Genomic DNA, 17,937 nt, shown 5'->3' with positions numbered 1-17,937 from the left:
TAAGCTAGCCAGCAGTACCAGCAGCAATATCAACAGGGAACAACAAAAACAAGCAGTTTCACAGCTGTTTGACAGCAGCAGTAAGGCTGTTTCTGGTGAGACCTTCTGGTCTGAAGCAACAGCTCTGGAAATCTCCGAAGTAATCATACTCTGCTAGTAAGCTTATTTATTAGATTGACCAAAAATATATGAGCCTATACGGTGGTTTATTAACCATTAATTTGGGGGCTGGGAATGAAAGGCATGCTGGCTGGGTTTTCCAAGCAGTAGAGTGAGCTCTTGCTATGCCTCACTAAGTGCACACAAGGGATGGAGAAGATCTCTTGAAAGACTCCTGCACACTGACAGATCTCTGAATGCCACACAAGCATCAGTAGCCTGTATTCTTTTTTCCCATTTCATGAACGGTGTCCAAGGATAGGACTGAAGAGCTGTGTTTTTGCAACAGTTATTTCAGTATTTGTTTTACAGAGACAATTAAGTGGGAAAAAAAAAAAAAAAAAAAAAAAAAAAAAAAAAAAAGAGGTTTTTTTTGAATCCCAGTATAGAAACACAATTTTTCTAGGCTAACAGTGAAAAGTAATAGGCTGGCAACAGAACAAGCATGTACCCTGCATCCCCTGTGAAGCTGTGACATCCCTGCTCTTGTCTGATACAGTTCTTTCACTTGACTCCTCACCTTTCTTTTCTTGCACTTGTTCCCATACTAATCCCATTCCCTCCAGCTCATCCAAGATAGTATTCAGCAGGTACTGATACTATACACTGACTAACCAAGATCCCTGCTGCCTCTCTACAGGCAGATTCATACATTAAAGCACAGGTCTGACTGAATTCCAGAGGCTTCTTTGGACCCAGCACTGTTCTTCTCCACAGTTCCTCCCAAACCTTTTGTTTTTACAGAAGCAATTGGCTTAACTGAAGAGAAAAGGCGTGATTATTTATTTCTTTATTTATTTTTCTGGGCTTTAGTCCCAAAATAGATTTCTGCTCTCTCTCAATTTCTCTCATTCTTTTGAACCCTTCCTTGACTATGTCTTTGTTCAATGCTGGATGGCTTTATAAGTTCCAGTTTTATTCTGTGTCACAAATATTTGTGTCAGTCAAATATAATGATACTGGGTAACAAGTGCAGCTTTGACTTAGTTACAGCTGCCACTTGACAAAACCATTTTCTGGTGGTTTGGGAGATGAAGCCAGAACTGTTTTAAGTGCACATGGAAAAGCTGCTGCCTGCTTTGCTGGGCCTTTGGGACTTCACTTTTGCTTTAAACCAACAGAGCATGAGACATGGAGGCAGTCAGACCCTCGCTGCAGAAATCCTGGATGTAGCATGCCATCCCAATTCCTGCATCCAGATCAAGAATTAGAAGGGAAGGCAATTCATAGCATGGTTATTATGTAAAACATATGCACAAATTGAGGCATTGTGTACACTAGCATAATTATCCATTGCTGACAATGAATATGCTGGTGCTGAATGTGATTAACCTGTGAGCGCAGCCAAGAACTATTCTTGTTTCAGAGAGCCCATGTTAAACCTGCCTGCTTGTAAAACTGCTCGGCACAGCTTTAATTGCACCCATTGCTGACACCCGTTGTCAATAACAAGCATTTTTTGCTGCTGTAGACAAGGGTGAAAATGTAAGGATGTTGCAGTGAGCCAAATCTTGAAAGCCCTCACTTAGCTCGTATGCTCAGGATTTAAACTACTGGGGAAACTTTATGTCTCCGGCTATTTATTATTACATACACCATGTTCTTGGAAACCACTCCACATTTAACAGCAGTTAAACCCATCTGCTGCTCCTGAATTTTCATTTCATTCACAAGCCTGCCTGTTTTAAAAGTATTTTTGGACTCATCACCAATGTGCTATCAAGCTTTTATTATTCTGCTGTAAGTTGGCAAGAAGAAAGACTCAAATTTTTAAAGGAAATCGTAGCCTCCTATATATTTCTAAGCTTTTACTTGAAACTTCTCTTCCCCTCATTGACATAATTGAGGTTTTTAGCTTAAATGCAGTTATTTGCCACAAAAGTTCAACATCCCATTGCTAAATGCTGATTTTAGTGTTGCTTGTAATTGTGAGTGTGTAAATTCTGCATAAATACATCATTGGTGTAAGGAATGTATTTGAATTTAACAATGTTGTTTGCAGATACCGTTCAGTATACTGAAGTTCCTGTAAGGGCAGATTTTCTTGCCTTATTTACACATAGTATCACAATTTTCCTTACACATCTCTTCTCCCTTTGTCTTTACACATCTCTCCTCCCTTTGTTTTATTACTGTTACTTGGCATAGCAATACTTCAGTGCCCTCCGTGTAAGTTTGTCAGGGATTTTATAGTTCCTTGAGATTTTCACATGATCTTCTTCAATTTCTGAAGTTTTTTTTCAAGCAGAAAACATTATTTTCCTCAGTTTTCTTTGGGTGGCTGACTTGTAGGATACTGTCTGATGTTCTTGTAAATTTTGTTGGACTTCCCAGTATTGAATATGTGCCATTCCTTTTCCATGGCAATAAATACATCCTGCTTTAATCCAAAGATTCACACGGCTTTCCAGACAGTGGTCCAGTTTAGGTGGATACAAGCCATTCAGAAGAAGAATACTTGAACACTGAAAACAGTTTGTCTTTAGGTCTTGTGTAAAAGTTTGACTGTTTTTTGTTTTTATTTTAGAGTGATCTGTCCTGAGGGATCATAGGTATCATAGTTGTTCATAACATTTAAGGTAGCTGAAACACTTTTTGTTTGTTTGTTTTTTTAATCAAAGAACAGGAGATTTAAATTTTCTATACAATAAAACTCCAAAACTTTATATTTAAAGTATATATTTATAACATATATCATTAGTATCAATGTCACTGTCTATTATTAAATAAAAGATCTTAAAAATAATAAAATGAAGACTCTTTGGGGTGAGGTTCAGTTGTCTAAGATAGGCATGAGGTGCTATTTTAGATGTCCTGCAAGAATAAAATGTTCCTGTAGCTGTCAGAAATGGCAGATGGGAACCCACACCCTTCTGAAGCAACAGCTGGAGACAAAGTGATACCTTACTGCATTTAATGACACTAGAAAACTGTTTGGGAAACTCATGCTAGCTCACCTTTAAGGTTGTCATACTATATCATGCCTAAGACTAATGTTGTTTTATAAGCACTCCCTCACTGCTGTTTGAGTAGAATTTATTCAAGAGCCTATTTTTACAAAGGGGATTGCATTTCTATACCATAGATCCACTCAGTGCAATTTGTACAATCATGTTTTGAAAGCAGGTGTATATATATATACATATATTAAATTAGCACAAAGGAAATATGCCTTTTGCTGTTGGCAGGCAGCAATTCATCTGATTCTGAATTAAAATTGCTGAAATTACTAGGAAATAAATTTCTGATGGAGAAAAGCTATGGAGTCATAGCATGGAGGGCTTGAAAGGGTTTGTTTCAAGGTTTCAGCTTCCTAGCAGTTAGGGACATTTTCCACAGTGTCCTGTTTAGGACGGTATGTTTGGTTTCTGGCCTCAGTGGAGGCAACTGATCACTATCCCCATGTAATATCCTGTCTTTGGTCTTTCCTAGGCTGTGATTTCTAAACACTTCATCACTCTTTTTCCTCTTCTGTATATATTCTTCATTTTTGTTCAGTATCTACCTTAAAACACAGTGTCCCCAAAATGATACAGTTCTGCTGGTGCCTTATCATCAATGACTACAGCACACTAGTTATAACCTTATACTCAGATATTATTAATATTTTGAAGGAAAGCTGTTTTTCAACAGAACCTCATTCTTGGTTCCTCTTTAATTAATGATCTCCATAAATACATTCCTTACTTGTATTTTTGCACTTAATATTTCTTTCCTCAGAGCAGTTCTTAGTGCTCCATGAGCATTTCTCCTGTGTTTATGAATCTCTACATTTCTTTTTGTCTTCAGAATCCATTCTACAAACTAAACTAAACTAAACTAAACATATGCCATGGTTGAAGTGCACAAGCCCTGGTGGGCTTGTCCATTTAGTGGACAAGCCTACCACTGGTAGGTTTGGTCGTGTGTGGGAATCCATAGCCACTCATTACACTGTATATTCCAGATTTTGTCATGTGAAAAAAATCCTGTCTATATGAGTTTAATTGAATATTCAGGTCTAAATCCATCCTACTTATACAAGGCATGGTAGGAATGCATCCTCCAAAGGGCAATTTCATGCATTTAAGCTTTGAACCATACTCAGGAGTTTCCCATGTCTCAAAGGACTCTGCTCCCAGCTGGTACATCCAAATGCCTGAAGTTTGACAGCATCAGTAAAATGCTCAGTTCTTAATAATACTGTTTTATGACAGCAGTAATCCTTTCAAGCAGAGCTAGAAGTCCCTTTTCTTTAGACTATACTTAACATTTAAAATGTTATACTTTATTTATTTATTTATTTATTTATTTATTTATTTATTACAATTAGTAGCCATTCTTTTTACTGACAGTGTTTCAAGATTTCCCTGAATACCTTGTTAGCCTAGTGGTCTTATGCTTACAGGTAAAAAGACATAATCTTGCAGGTGAGAATGAAAAAATACTAGTGTTTGTCCTTTTGCATTAAAAAAGTAGTATCTTTTAAAAGTACATTATTAAGAGTATCTTATTATCTTTTAAAAGTGTCTTTTAAAAAAAAAGTCTATAAAGTAGTATACTACAAGGTGAGGATAAACATTACATAAACGTCATAAAGAATACAGGCTTTGTAAAAATGCTTTTCAGTACTTCAGGTATTAAACATTATAAACATATATATAAGTAATGATAATAATAAAAAAAAAATGGATGCATAGCTACAGACATTATAGCTTTGCTGTTAACAAACTCTGTGATCCTTGTAACATATCTCTCTCTTTTACTTACAGAGCTCTCTTGTATTGTTGTTTGGTAGGAACTCATGTTTTCTGCAATGGCATTGACTCATGCCTAGTGAGGGGCCTGAATTCATTGCAGAACTTCCATTTCATACACACACACACACAAAAAGAAGCCTGATATTCATTAAAAACAAACATATAATTTCCTACTGTTAAAACTTCACAAATTCATAGTGATAATTAGAGTAGGTTTTAAGATATGGAAGCAACAGGGTTATTTCTAATTTTAGCTAGAAAAGGATGGACTTTCAAGAAAATGTTTATTTATTCCTTATAGCATTTTTGCTTGATTTGCTAATAATTACTTGAGATTGGTAGATGTTTCATACTAAAAATATACTGAAGTACAGTAATGCAGCATTAATTCTTGTAAAATATATCTCTCTTGATTTTTCTTCCTTGAAGGAAAAACAGCTATTTAATAGATACCTATAAGCAATAGTATTTACTTGCCTTTTTGAATATTGTATAATATTATTTCATTTATATTAAAAAGCCTCTGGAAACTTCAGCCGGTAATAACACCAATTTACAGCTTGAAGGGAATAAATGGCATGCCAGATATATTCCCAGAGCAATTATAGCAGGAAAGACCCCTAACCCCTGAAAAGCAACCTGGGAAGCAAAACCACACAACTAAGCACCGTATGCAAACACAATGAAAAATCTGAGTTTGGAACATGTCCTGAGTAGATGTCTCTATGTACTTCCAGAAAGGCCAAGAGGAAGAGAATCCCACAGGTAGAGGCCTTCAGCTGGGACCTTTTCCTGAAATGGAATGGACTAATGCACAGGTGAGAGTAGTGCACTGAGCTGTGGGAGAAAAAAAAAAAAAAAAGTGAGGAAAGGAAATAGTTTCTGGACTGCTACTTCAGAATTTTGACATTTATTTTTATTTATTTATTGAATGCCTCAGTAACTGACAAAATGCTGTACCATATAAGAGGTTCTGCCTCAGTGATCAAACTGCAAAAAATTTGGACTTTTTGAAAAACAACTGGCTTCACCTGGCTTATGACATCTGAACAAGTGATAGCCAATCGAGAGACTCTTCCTGAATGCAGTCCTTCCAACTGGTTTTGGATGTCTCCTATCGATTGAGATGGATCATAACAGAAAAATGTTTGTCTCTCTCCATTGTCTATACTTTCTTTACGGTCAAATAACATGTCAATGCCTAGATTTTAGATATCTCATGTGATCAGGAAAATTTCACCTTTTTCTTAATGTCTTTATTCTCTTTTGGACTTGCAGTGATACAATCAATCTCTTAGTTGTAACAGGCAAGACCAACCTGAGATACAGGAAAGGAAAACTAAGTATATTTGTGCTGAATGGTGCTGCTATCATGGACCTGAGAAGCCTGACAGACAACAGCATTGACGAAGATGTTTTATTTGTTTTATTTACTTATTTTTATTTTATATATATATATATATATATATATATATATATATATCAAAGAACTCTTTCAGTAAAGGAGTTGTCACTGAAGCTACTAGTATAAAAAAAAAAAAAAGTAAAAAAGATCTAATTCAAACAAACAAGCAAACAGAAAAGCCAATGACTTTGTTGCATGATGTTACTAACCTCCATAAATATCTATTATCAAAATATTCCGTTTATTTTACACTGCATTTGTGTTCTCGGTTTTCAGTGTATGACCTCCTGCCATTATGGTAATAGACAAGAGAGAAACTTGATATTTTGGTTGCTTGCCAGCTAGGTCCTTTGGAATCTCATGAGAAAAAGGAGACAGGTTAAGATTTCAGGATAATGCTCACTAATGGGATATTTCTGGTAAAAGTATTCTAAAGGGATATATTGTTGATTTTCAAAATGCTATCCTTTGATTTCAGAGTTCACAAGACACAGGGATAAATAAGGCAGGTGATAATTCTGAGTGACCCTACATCTGGCAGAGCTCTCTGCCAGATGGACATCAATTTATAACAGCTTATGATGTCTAAGTAATTTTCATAAACGTAAGGGCCAAAACTATGTGGCACTTAAGGTGGCAACCCAGGATGAATTCAATGGTACATATAATGGATAAGAACTCTTGCAGTATGTATCTGAACACTCATTTTCTGCCTCCTAGGATTTTGTAAAAGGTCTAATGAAGCTTATTTTTTGGTTTATTTTGGATGCACATAACTAATTTTACTGTTTGTTTTTTTTTTTTAACACCTTCAAAGAAGAGAAATGAAGCTAGTCAGTCACTGTTTAATTAATTGTGTCATTTATTCATATAGTAATGAACAAAAACTCTAATACCTCTTCAATACTGAGTGGCACACAGTAGGAGGAAAGTGCCATTTGCTCCTTAACAGGCCCATATGGTAGTAGGAGATCCAGTGTCCCTACTATGCAAACGGCACTGAATCTTTAAAAGCATGTTAAACAACATCTGCCAGTGATAAAATAAGTAAATCAGAAGGCTCATTACTTGATAACTTTCACCCAAGAGACATAAAAAAAGAGATTGAAGAGATTTGTTAGAATATTTTTGAAATTCCGGAGTATGAGTATCATACTATTTATTTTTCTTTTTCAAATAATGCTACAGAACAGGTTAGCTAGATGTCATCCCTGGATAAATACAGGAATGATTAATGAGGATTTAGCTAAGAAAGCAAGTGTAAGAATAAATTTATGGTAAGAATAAATTAATGATAGTCAGCATAGTTTTAAAGCAAAGCAATTATGTTAGATAAACTTCATTTTAGAATGTGAATTTGCTTGATGAATGGCCCTGAATGTGGTTTAGGCTTTTGTAAAGCATTTGATTTAATATTACATTGTATCTTGTTTAGATAAATAACAGTATACTTTATCAAAATAATATTCATTAAGGACTGCTTAGCTGATGTCTCAAAGTGCTAGTCAATGAGAAATGACCATTGCGTGGAAATACTGAGAGATAGTCTCCCACAATTTAGAACTGGCTGTGGACAACATATTTCAATATTTTCTCAAATTACTTGGAAAGTGACATTAATTCATGGATGGCAAAATCTGCAGATCTTGCAGAGATTGAAAAAGTAGAAAAAGAGGAGGACTGCACAGCAGTCAAACAGAGCAGTCCAGTTACAGTCTGGCATGGTAAAACAGAATCCACTGAAACCAAAGGATTATTACTTGGAAGAGAAAGATTACACAGCCAGAGGGAAGCAATGCCACCCACACATACACAGAGGGGACCCCTATGCTGGAAATGAGTGATTCTAAGATGGTTTCAGATGAAAGAAACAGCTCAGCTTATACAATGAACTTTTAATGTAAAAGAAAGGACCAAGAGTTAAGAATAAGGAGGTGGCTTCATTTGTTTATGTAACAACAGTGAGATAATGCAAAATATCATGCCAAGTTTTGGAGTCTATACTTTTAAAATATATTGAATATATATTTATAGAGAGAGAACAGAGAAAAAGTCCTCCAGAGAGAGACATAACTTTATGACAGTGTATTCCTGTGGGGAGACTGGAAATAAGGGGATTCTTCAGTGTAGCAGAGAAAAGCAGAAACAAATGCTGAACAGGCTTTTTCTAGCAGTGAGAACATTGGACAAATTATCGAGGGAAGTGGTAGATCTCCACTGCGTTACATTTCAGGATTAGATGCTTTTCTGAAATAGATGCACACACTTTAGTTTAAGCTAAGTTACTGTTGTCAGTGTTATGAGATGCTGTACGTTAGGCTAAACTCAGTGATGCCTTGAACTGTAAATATTTCAGGTATGTATTCACTGCTCCAGCACACTCAGCAAATTCTTCTTCAGTGCAGGAATATGGGATTAGATGATAGAGATGAGTGAGATTCCACTTATGTAACTAAGGCAGTTTATCACCTTCTTCCCCAGCTACTAGCTCAAATGAAAATATGTGAAGTTGTATTAATTGGTCTAATGAGAACATTTACTTCCTTTCACCTTTCTTCTCGTGGGTGGATGGAGGCCAGCAATGTTTTTCTCACTCTGTGTTTTGCTTGGCCTGAGATTTTCAACTTGCATTTTATGCAAGCATGAATCAATCACACATTACCTGTGTCTACCCTTTGAAAGTTCAGTAGAAATAATTGCTGTCAATCTCTTAGCTAAAGAGGCTTCTCTCATAAAATACACCTGTATTTTATGTCATCCACGCTTCTATTATTAATAACCCAGAGGGAAAAAAAAAAAAAAAAAAAAAAAAAAAAAGTCAGTGTCATCGTCACAGGTTCACTTTTTTGCTCTTTTGTTGATTTTTTTTTTTTTAACTCCATACACCAGATAGATAAAGAGCTCAGTACAGCCATCTCCTGACCAAAATGTGTGGAGAATGAAGGCTAAATCCTGCCAAAATCACTGATTTTTGAGTTAGTGTTCCTTCATTGATTTGTAATCTGCAGTTGGTAAATTTTGATTAAAGCCAGAAGATCTGTTTGACAGGGTTTGATATCGTATCTGTGTTGTGTGACTGTTTGCCATCTACATCTCTGTGATATTTTGTGTGGTCTTTAAAATGGAATTCTAGACTTTCTAGACTTGAGACACATTGGTTCTACTCCTGGCTTTGTAACCAGTCTCTTGGCTCATTTTGTGAGCTTGCTTCATTTTCTTTGCCTTTGTTTTCCATCTATAAATGGGAAATAACATTTTCCTTTCTTTTGAAATGTGCTTTTTGATTATGAAAGCCAAGCATCATACTGACTGAAGAGCCATTAGATTTTTTCTATCTGTTTTACATATAAGTAATTCATTACTATAGACTATTACATATACTCTCAGTGCAGTGAATGATCTGTTCTCATACAATAACATTTTAGCACATTTAGAGGTAAGGGGAAACTGAGACCCCTTGTCTGCAAGTCTATAGGTGTACTGTTCAATCCCTAGAAAAAGTATAATTAAAATGAGCTTTAATTTGCCCTCCCCAGCCCCTTATGTCCTATTTTAGCACTTCTTTTATGGCACCCTGCTTGATTTGGATTGCATATAAACTACCTTCTATAAGTTTGAGGTACCACAAAAGTAGATTCTATTCTACTTGCCCTATATCATTCATTGGGAAAAAGTGACTCTTATCTCCAGTTGGGCAAGAATGGAAAGGTCCATTGCTCAGCTGTGAAATTTTCAAAAACAAACAAACAACCAAATCACGTTTCCATGCTTTTTGTTCCATTCACCAGCAAAATCTGTCTTTGTCTTAATGTCTAAAAACATTCAATGGCTACATAAATAGTTGTCAAGGTCTTTGGTCAAGTGCTAATGAAAAGTGTTGAACAGTTGTGGTTTTGGGGTCCATCTCTTTCTGTTGTTTCTTGTTTTACTCTCAGACTGGAAACTATTTGAAGTTTAGCCACTTCATTTTGACTTCTGAATTTGCTGAAGGCCTCCAACATTGGAGTTCTAGTCCTTAACACTGATAACAAGATGTAGTGATGGATATAGGGCTAATGAAAAGTTAATGTTCTTTGCATTTCTACTGGGAAAAGGGGAACAGGACTCCTATACTCCTTATTGCCATTTGAAAAACCCGCTAGAGAAAATAGGCAGAATCTGAGTCTCAAAAGCTGTCTGTGTTAAATAGAATTTATCAGATGTATAGATTCACTTCCTTTCTATATTTGGGGTCATACTTATTAACTAACATAGCTGTTTAGATTTTTCCCCTGCTAACTTTTTAGAAATGAGTCTTTGGTCTTTTCTATAAACCAATATAGAATTGTCAATGAGTAATCATTTGTTTATGAAGAATTTTTGTGCGGAAAACATCACATGGGTATCACGTCTAATTTTACCTGTGTTACCTTTTTATTATTTATGATTACTCAAGAGTAGTAGAGGAAGTGGAGGTATATTTTATCTTTTTTTTTTTTTTTTCCCCCTTTCTCTTATGGTGTCAGCCAGTGTTCCCTTGTGGTCTCTCTGATGGACTTTGGCAGATCATTTGCCCAGGCCGTCTGGCTTACCCTGCTTATGTCGTTGACCTTTCAACCTCACCAGCTGAGCAGAAAGGTTAAAACTTAAAATGACAAAAATGAATACAAGATATCATCTACTATCTCTAGATGAAAACTAACAAAACAAGTAATGTTTGAGGGGTTTTGTTATTGAATATCTGTCTTCCAGCTTTCCAGCTTGAATACTACTGAAAATTGTTGTTTTTCAGAAACAGGTAGTTAGTGTTATTAAAAAAGGGTATTTGGGGGGGGCAATAGTTTCAAGGTGAAAGTCTTTAAATTGTGGGGTAGCTTCTATTAACAGACATCACTGATATTTCTAGTGCTATTAGAAATATATATCAATAAACTATTAGTAGTGGTCCCTGCAGAAACTCACATTTTCTCTGAAATTATTTGGTTATATTTTCGACTCCTCTGCATAGAATTGTGTTTGTTAGACCTTTCTGTTACTGCAACCAAACCCTAGAGTCTTATACAATTGTATATCTCCTTTGCAATCAACAGCAAAGGTAACTGCTGTTTTTAATCCTCAATTAAGTAATTCTCACACACTTTCCTGGAGAGGTCTAATATGAATATGGTGTTAGTGTCAAAGAAAACTGAATATACAGTTGGTACTTTTGCTCAATAAAACTGAGGAAGATACTGGTGATATCAGTATTTTGTCTTACTTGCCCATGTTATATGGGGTAAAGTGAATGGTGGAGATTGAAATAAGTTTTTGTACTAGTTATTCAGGAAGTTTTTCATTCCTGTGATGTCATGCAGTGTAGGTTGTTTAATTTACAACAACCAAATGATCTGGGGTTAAGTGTTACAGTGGCAATGAAGAGGTTGTTCTGCTTTTAATTGATGCTGTGACCTACATTTTTCCCCAAGGCACCACAGCCCTTTTTCAGAAAAATCCTGTTAATTGTAATTGTGCTGTGCAGTGCTGGGTCAGTTGTAATTTCCATTATATAAACTTTAAAAACTAGGGGGTTTTAGTTCAGGTATTTTAAATCACATTAGGTAGGTATTTGCCAGCTACCAACCTAATCTCATATTAGGTTGAGATTAGGTTGGTAGTTTGGATACAACTGTTTTCTGGGACAACGATGGCTTCAGTCTCACAGTCACTTCTGTACAAAACTCTAAATTTGGACTGGCCCAAGAGTTACCTGCATAGGCTGTGTTGTTGCTGAAGGCACATTCTGCATTTTTGAGAAACAAAGCCAAAAGTGATGAATATTTGTGTCAGCTTGAATTCCCATGGCCTCCTGGAGAACATATATGAGGGCCTGACCATCCGCTAACCCTGGTTTCTGGAGTAAACCCTAACCTCACTGTGCTGTTAAACATACACCATATTTCCCCCCAGAGGAGAGCACGTCCATGCATCTGTCCTATGGTCCCTATACCACCTGCCTCATGGAAACAGTGATATGTATTTTGTAAGCTTGGATGAAAGATGGTTTACATTAGTGTAAAAAAAATCATCCCTTCTTAAGGAAGAGGAAATTTATTTCTCACCCCTAGCCAGTGAAACTTCAGAGTCACCAGACTGCAATTAAACCCTCTGCATTCCCATTCTTTCGTACAGAAGGTTATAAGTCAACATATATTATCAGACTGTTTACTTCCTTGATTTTTTTCCCTTATAACAGACTTAATATGTTTGATTTTTATTTATTTTTTAATATAAATTTATCAAAATGGGGCTAAAGAACACTTCTATAATTATGTGATGACTTGAAACATCTGGGATTTCTTGATTACTTAGGTATGAAGTTAACTTAGGTTGGCTAAACAGCTCACTATCACAAGAGCTACAAATGTTTCTCAACACTGAAAGATAGACCCAAAGCTTTCCAGGCTAAATAATAATAATAATAATAATAATAATAATAATAATAATAATAATAATAATAATAATAATAATAATAATAATAATAATAATAATAATAATAAAAACACCAACACAATCTTTGGATTATTACATAAAGCTATTATTACAGAGCAGTAAGGAGCTCAGAAATAGCTTTTGCAAACTTCAGCAGCCTGAAGTTAACAGTCTAAATTCACTACTTTTTTTTCAGATCTTTTCCGTATTTTGCAGATAAGGATAATATCCTTAAGAAACATAAGTAAGTACTTTTATAGCTTCTGGAGACAATATCCTGATTAAATATTTTTTAAATGTTACTATTTATTAAAGTTAGAAAGTTGGGGTATCACTGACAATTGAGAATGATTGATGTAATTCCCTTAGCTTTGAGTATAAATTTAAAAATTAGTCATCATTCATTTTGTAGTTTAAGGTAGAGTAGTTATTCCTTTGGAAAATCCTTCTGAAAAAGAAGTGTGTTATATCTTAAGGTGAACTCTTAAATGCCTTTACTTTGATTTCTGATGCCTCGGTAAATATCCAACTTTTTTTTTTTTTTTTTTTTAATTTATTCAGTCTCCACATATGGGATTGAAATTATTTTTGTATTTTTTTCATACTTGCAAATCTTCACCAATTCATAAAAGCATGGATAATGTGAAATATGAGAAATCTAAGCATTATCTTTAATTTTATTGGCAATATATACTCTTTATATACACTCTGTAGGTAGCCCAAGGCCTTTCAATTGTTTACATAAACTGTTTGTAGGAGGCTTACAGCTACAAATGGAATTATTTTTGTATGTTATTTTGAGGAGAATTTCCCAGGGCAAAAGTAATCATGATAAAATGTGATTGTTACAGTACAGAGTTGTGTTTCAGGGACAAATTTCAATTGTGTTTTACTTCTTTACTGTTGTCACAACAGAGGAATGTAGAGCTTGTCAATGATTTAACATCAAGTGCCTATGCATCTGAAAAGAAAATGTTTGGTTTAAAGTTTTACTCCATGTTGGATTCTAGTTAGAGCCATATATTTAGTCAGACCTTCTAATCACTGAATAACTTAAAAGATATGGGAAGTAGTAGACAATTTGGAGAATTTTACATAACAAAAAAAAAAAAAAAAAACAGTTTAAAATAAAGACCAAAGTAATTAACTGTCATGCCCTTGGCTTCTACAATGGGAGAATCTTTTCTACAATGCCATTTGCACCCAAACCTCAACAACAGGAAAACAGCACCTCTGTTTATTGGGAAACAAAATGAGTGTTCTTGCTTACAGAAAACATTATTAGCGATTTCATTACAAATGAGGAATGGCTGAGTTTTGTTTAATCTGTAGCTAAATACTGTAGAAATTTTCAACATCTAGAAACTCTTAAACCCTGTAAAGAACAGGTGATTAAGATACATTGTCATATTCAGCATCCTGAACATGAGCCAAACATGTTCTTTATATCAACTCCATGATTAAATAGAAAGTTGTTAAATTGTCTATTTCAAACAGAGAAAACCCAGAGAATCGAGAATATGATAGTTCTGCAATACTGTGGTTATATACGAGGCAGAGGACATTGTGAAGAGAGTGAGAATGTGTACATTAATATGTAAGGTTTCAGTAATGTTGCAGGTTTTAATTATCATTGAATGAATTGACTTAGAGCTTCCCCCACACACAAGTACATTAGTAATGTATTCTTATCTGAGAACAGATATAGATTTCTTTGAATATAGGAATTTGAAATTGCAGCTTTTGTCTTGACTTATAAAACCTCTCATAGTTACATGTCTATAGTCTTACAGATGTATTCTGTCATCTTTGCCCATATTCAAAGGGTTTCTGTCCCTTCTGACCTCTGAAGTCCTTTTACAAATATGCAGTTCTTACTGCATAAATTTCAGTTCTTACTAGCCAAATTTCAAGTGGCCAGATTCTTTGATTTTGTTTAGAAGTTCCACCAAAAGAACTGTACTTCTCTTAGCTTAAATTCTTCTTCATCTTAAACTCCACAGATGTTCTGGATCTCATATTTTCAAAGCTCCTTTTGAAGGCTTCTAAAACAATAAAGGGAGAGGCCCTGAACAATTGAAGTTTGAAGTTGGCTTTGCTTTGAGCAGCACTTGGACCGCATGGCATAAGTCACTTGCAGCCCAAATTGCAACTCTATAATTCTGTGATTGCACTGAATTTAACTGGAGATTGAGTTTGAAAAGCAAAATTAGAGATTATTCATAATCTCTTTTTTTTTTTTTAGAGATTATGTCCCCCCCCCCCTCCCCCCCCCCCCCCCCCCCGTTTCTTAACCACACCTCTGTCATTCTTAATGTTCAGTACAACTTCTGCTTTTCCCTGTTTCATTTCCAGTCCTACAGTGCTAAGATACTTCCCCCTACCTGGAAACTTCAAAGCCCTTGGTCATTTCATTGTGGTTTTGCCTTCTCTTCCCCCTGATCCTGCCAAGTCCCTGTTGGCAGAATCATGTTACAAACTTTTTGTATCACAGTAATGTCATTGATGGTGCAACTTTCTGATACTATTTATGCAATAAAATACATTTGCAGAATTAGAGTAAACAACTGAGATGAATTTTCTGATATAACCTGCATCTAAAATTGGTGCATCTAAGCAAACCCTCTGCTGGCAGTTTTCAGTTAATTGTTATATAAAAGAAAGAGGAGCTTGTGGGATGTTTCAATGCCAGTTTTCAAGTATCATACCTGGGAGCCTTGTGGGAAACTGAACTTGCACAAAGTTTTTTTGGGGATTGCTCTGAGACATGGTAACAGATGCAAAAGGTGTTCACTTACAGAAAGTGTCCAAATGTACATTCTGGAAGTGGCCACAAGGGCATTTTCATATAACTTTAGTATACCAGATGCTTTGTAACAAAAGGGATAAAACTCTTCTCCTGTCCATTCTGAAGCACTTTACCCATTATTTAACACTAGTACCAAGAATTAACACAATTTTTGCCTCTACAACACAATGTTTTGGGGGGATCTTTTTTTTTTTTTTTCCACTGTGGTGGATGTAGGCTGTGCTCCTTAGGCCATGAGATCATGGGTTAAATGCTAGCCACACATTTTCTGGATTCTCCTCCTGACTCTTCTGGCTATAACTATTTTTAATTTTGTCTGCAAATGAATTAATGGAGCTTTCGCTAGGCCATTTCAAGCAACAATGAAGGAGAAAAAGCTAGATCTATAAGAAATGACTAAACCTTACTCACTCTTCCCCAGTGTTACAGAAGGAAGGGAGAACTGTAATTTGGAGATGATTGGAGTCTGGAATCAGCAGGTAGAAATTTTACCTATGTTTACAGAGTATAAAACCCTTCCCATGACTTTTGAAAAAACTGCATGATTTCTTGAGCTCTGAGTCAAGACATTTTTAAAAATCTTTTGAGGGTTTACTATTTGCTGTTTTTTTTCCTAGTAATTCAGCAATTTAAATTAGATAATTGCTGAGCAAATTCCAAAGTTCTCCTATGAATGTCAGCACTCACCTTTTTTGGCTGCTGGGAGAGAGGTAGCTTTTGAATGAATAGTTGATCTTAATGAGTAAAAGCTGTCTTCTTATTTTAGCTTCCTAATGACATCCCTATTTTTTTCCACAGGTTTGTATACCTATTGCTAAAGAGGATGACTTGAGGGTAATAGTGGGTATATCTGAGCAGAAGATAAGAAGGAGATACTGATGACAAATTAGAGAAACACAAGTTAAAAGACCAAGATAGAGAGGCATTATGTGGGGAAGAGTGAGTTTCAACAACACAAAAAAAAGAACGGGAATGGAAAGATTGAAAGAGTAGAGAGACTGTTGATAAATTGGTTATGGAATAGGTGCTGTTTCCTGAATAGAGGGTATATAATGTTAACTGCTTAAAGTTCCTTCCCTCTTGCTTTCTTAGTTTTCTGTTGACTGTATAACATAGAAATGCAATAATAATCTGCAGCAAGGCTAAGGCTGAACCATATCTCAAGCCATCAATTAGCTTTCCTTCTTTAATATGGGAAAACCTCTAGAGAAAGAATTGGATATATCAGACATTTTCACTGGTTTTACAGTGAACTTTCAGATCTTATAAGACAATTGCCTTCTAACTATAAACATGACTAAGCATCTCATATTCATATATGATAAATAATTCATTATCCAAGAAGCTGTCTGTGGTTCTTCATTAGCAGTGGGTTGAAGAACCCCAAACAGACCTAAGTTCTCATCTTCACAGTACAGGATAACTCATGCCCTTGACATCAACTTTTCTTTTCAGTGGGACTGGTTTTAGTGCACAGGCTATCCCAATGTAATAAAATGGGCTTTTTTTTTGTTGTTGTTTGTTTGTTTGTTTGTTTGTTTAATATGCTCCTTGATTGCTACAACTAAAAATGTAAGGTATTCACAAACCAACTGAATTATTTGCTCAGAATGATTTTCAGACTTCTCAGCTATTCCCTCCCCTCCTGTATTAAATAAAGGTGCATGTGACTTTCCCAGTGCGAGTCAGACCAAAGTTCTGTCAGAACTTCCATAGGCTTACAGAATGTAGTGCAGAGATGCTCTCCAGTGAGGCTGTCTCTTTGAGTTGAGTACTTGGAGTTTGGGTGTTATAAGAAAAATCAATATAAACCCTTTTGCTGGTAAAGGAGTAAAGGAGTTGCTTAGGTCTGCATATTTACTCTGCTGGAAGAGGGCAAACTGGGGTTCAGTCCTCTATTGTCTGTTCTTAAGACAGTCATCTGATGAAAGGAGCAATAATACAAAACAATCCAGGGGGGGAGGTGAGGAAATGTGTCTGTTTTGAAAACTGTGACACTATAGCCTGGACTTTATCTAATAACTAGTTTTGTGCATTTGAAATTGGAAGACTAAGCGATTAAGGATTTGATCTTATTAGATCTTAACTAATGTAAATTATCTAATCTGAAGCCTGAAACAGTTGTCTTGAGCTTGCTGTACATCCTTATTACAAGCTTATACTGCAGAAATTTTCTACCATTGTAGGCACTTCATTTACAGAGTCTGAGAAGCTGAAATCAAGTGAAGAGTTAAATAGAAGTGGAAACGATGGGTAAAGATATGACAGTCTAGATTACTTGAGCTGCCAGTTTTAGATAAAGGCTAAACAAAGCTCACGTTCCACTTCCAGGTAGAATTAAAAATGACCTTTCTTGAAATATGCTTCACTAAACATAG

General features: G+C 35.5%; 1 protein-coding gene across 7 annotated transcripts in view; it reads left to right on the top strand.

Annotated features, from left to right (window-relative positions):
• Window positions 1-17,937, top strand: part of DLG2 (discs large MAGUK scaffold protein 2) — an 883,769-nt gene that overhangs the window by 244,972 nt on the left and 620,860 nt on the right. For 5 of the 7 annotated variants that reach the window (XM_032198439.1, XM_032198448.1, XM_032198472.1 and 2 more), the window contains exon 2: window positions 5,636-5,716. The exons of the other annotated variants lie outside the window; for them this stretch is intronic. In XM_032198439.1, coding sequence (XP_032054330.1) covers window positions 5,636-5,716 — 81 coding nt within the window. The remainder of the gene's footprint in view (window positions 1-5,635; window positions 5,717-17,937) is intronic. 7 annotated transcript variants of the gene reach the window in all.

The sequence above is a fragment of the Aythya fuligula genome, chromosome 1 (genome assembly GCF_009819795.1).
Source record: "Aythya fuligula isolate bAytFul2 chromosome 1, bAytFul2.pri, whole genome shotgun sequence".
Lineage (NCBI taxonomy): Eukaryota > Metazoa > Chordata > Aves > Anseriformes > Anatidae > Aythya > Aythya fuligula.
The sequence above is the reverse complement of the archived record's forward strand: the minus strand, read 5'-3'. Positions and strand labels throughout refer to the sequence as shown.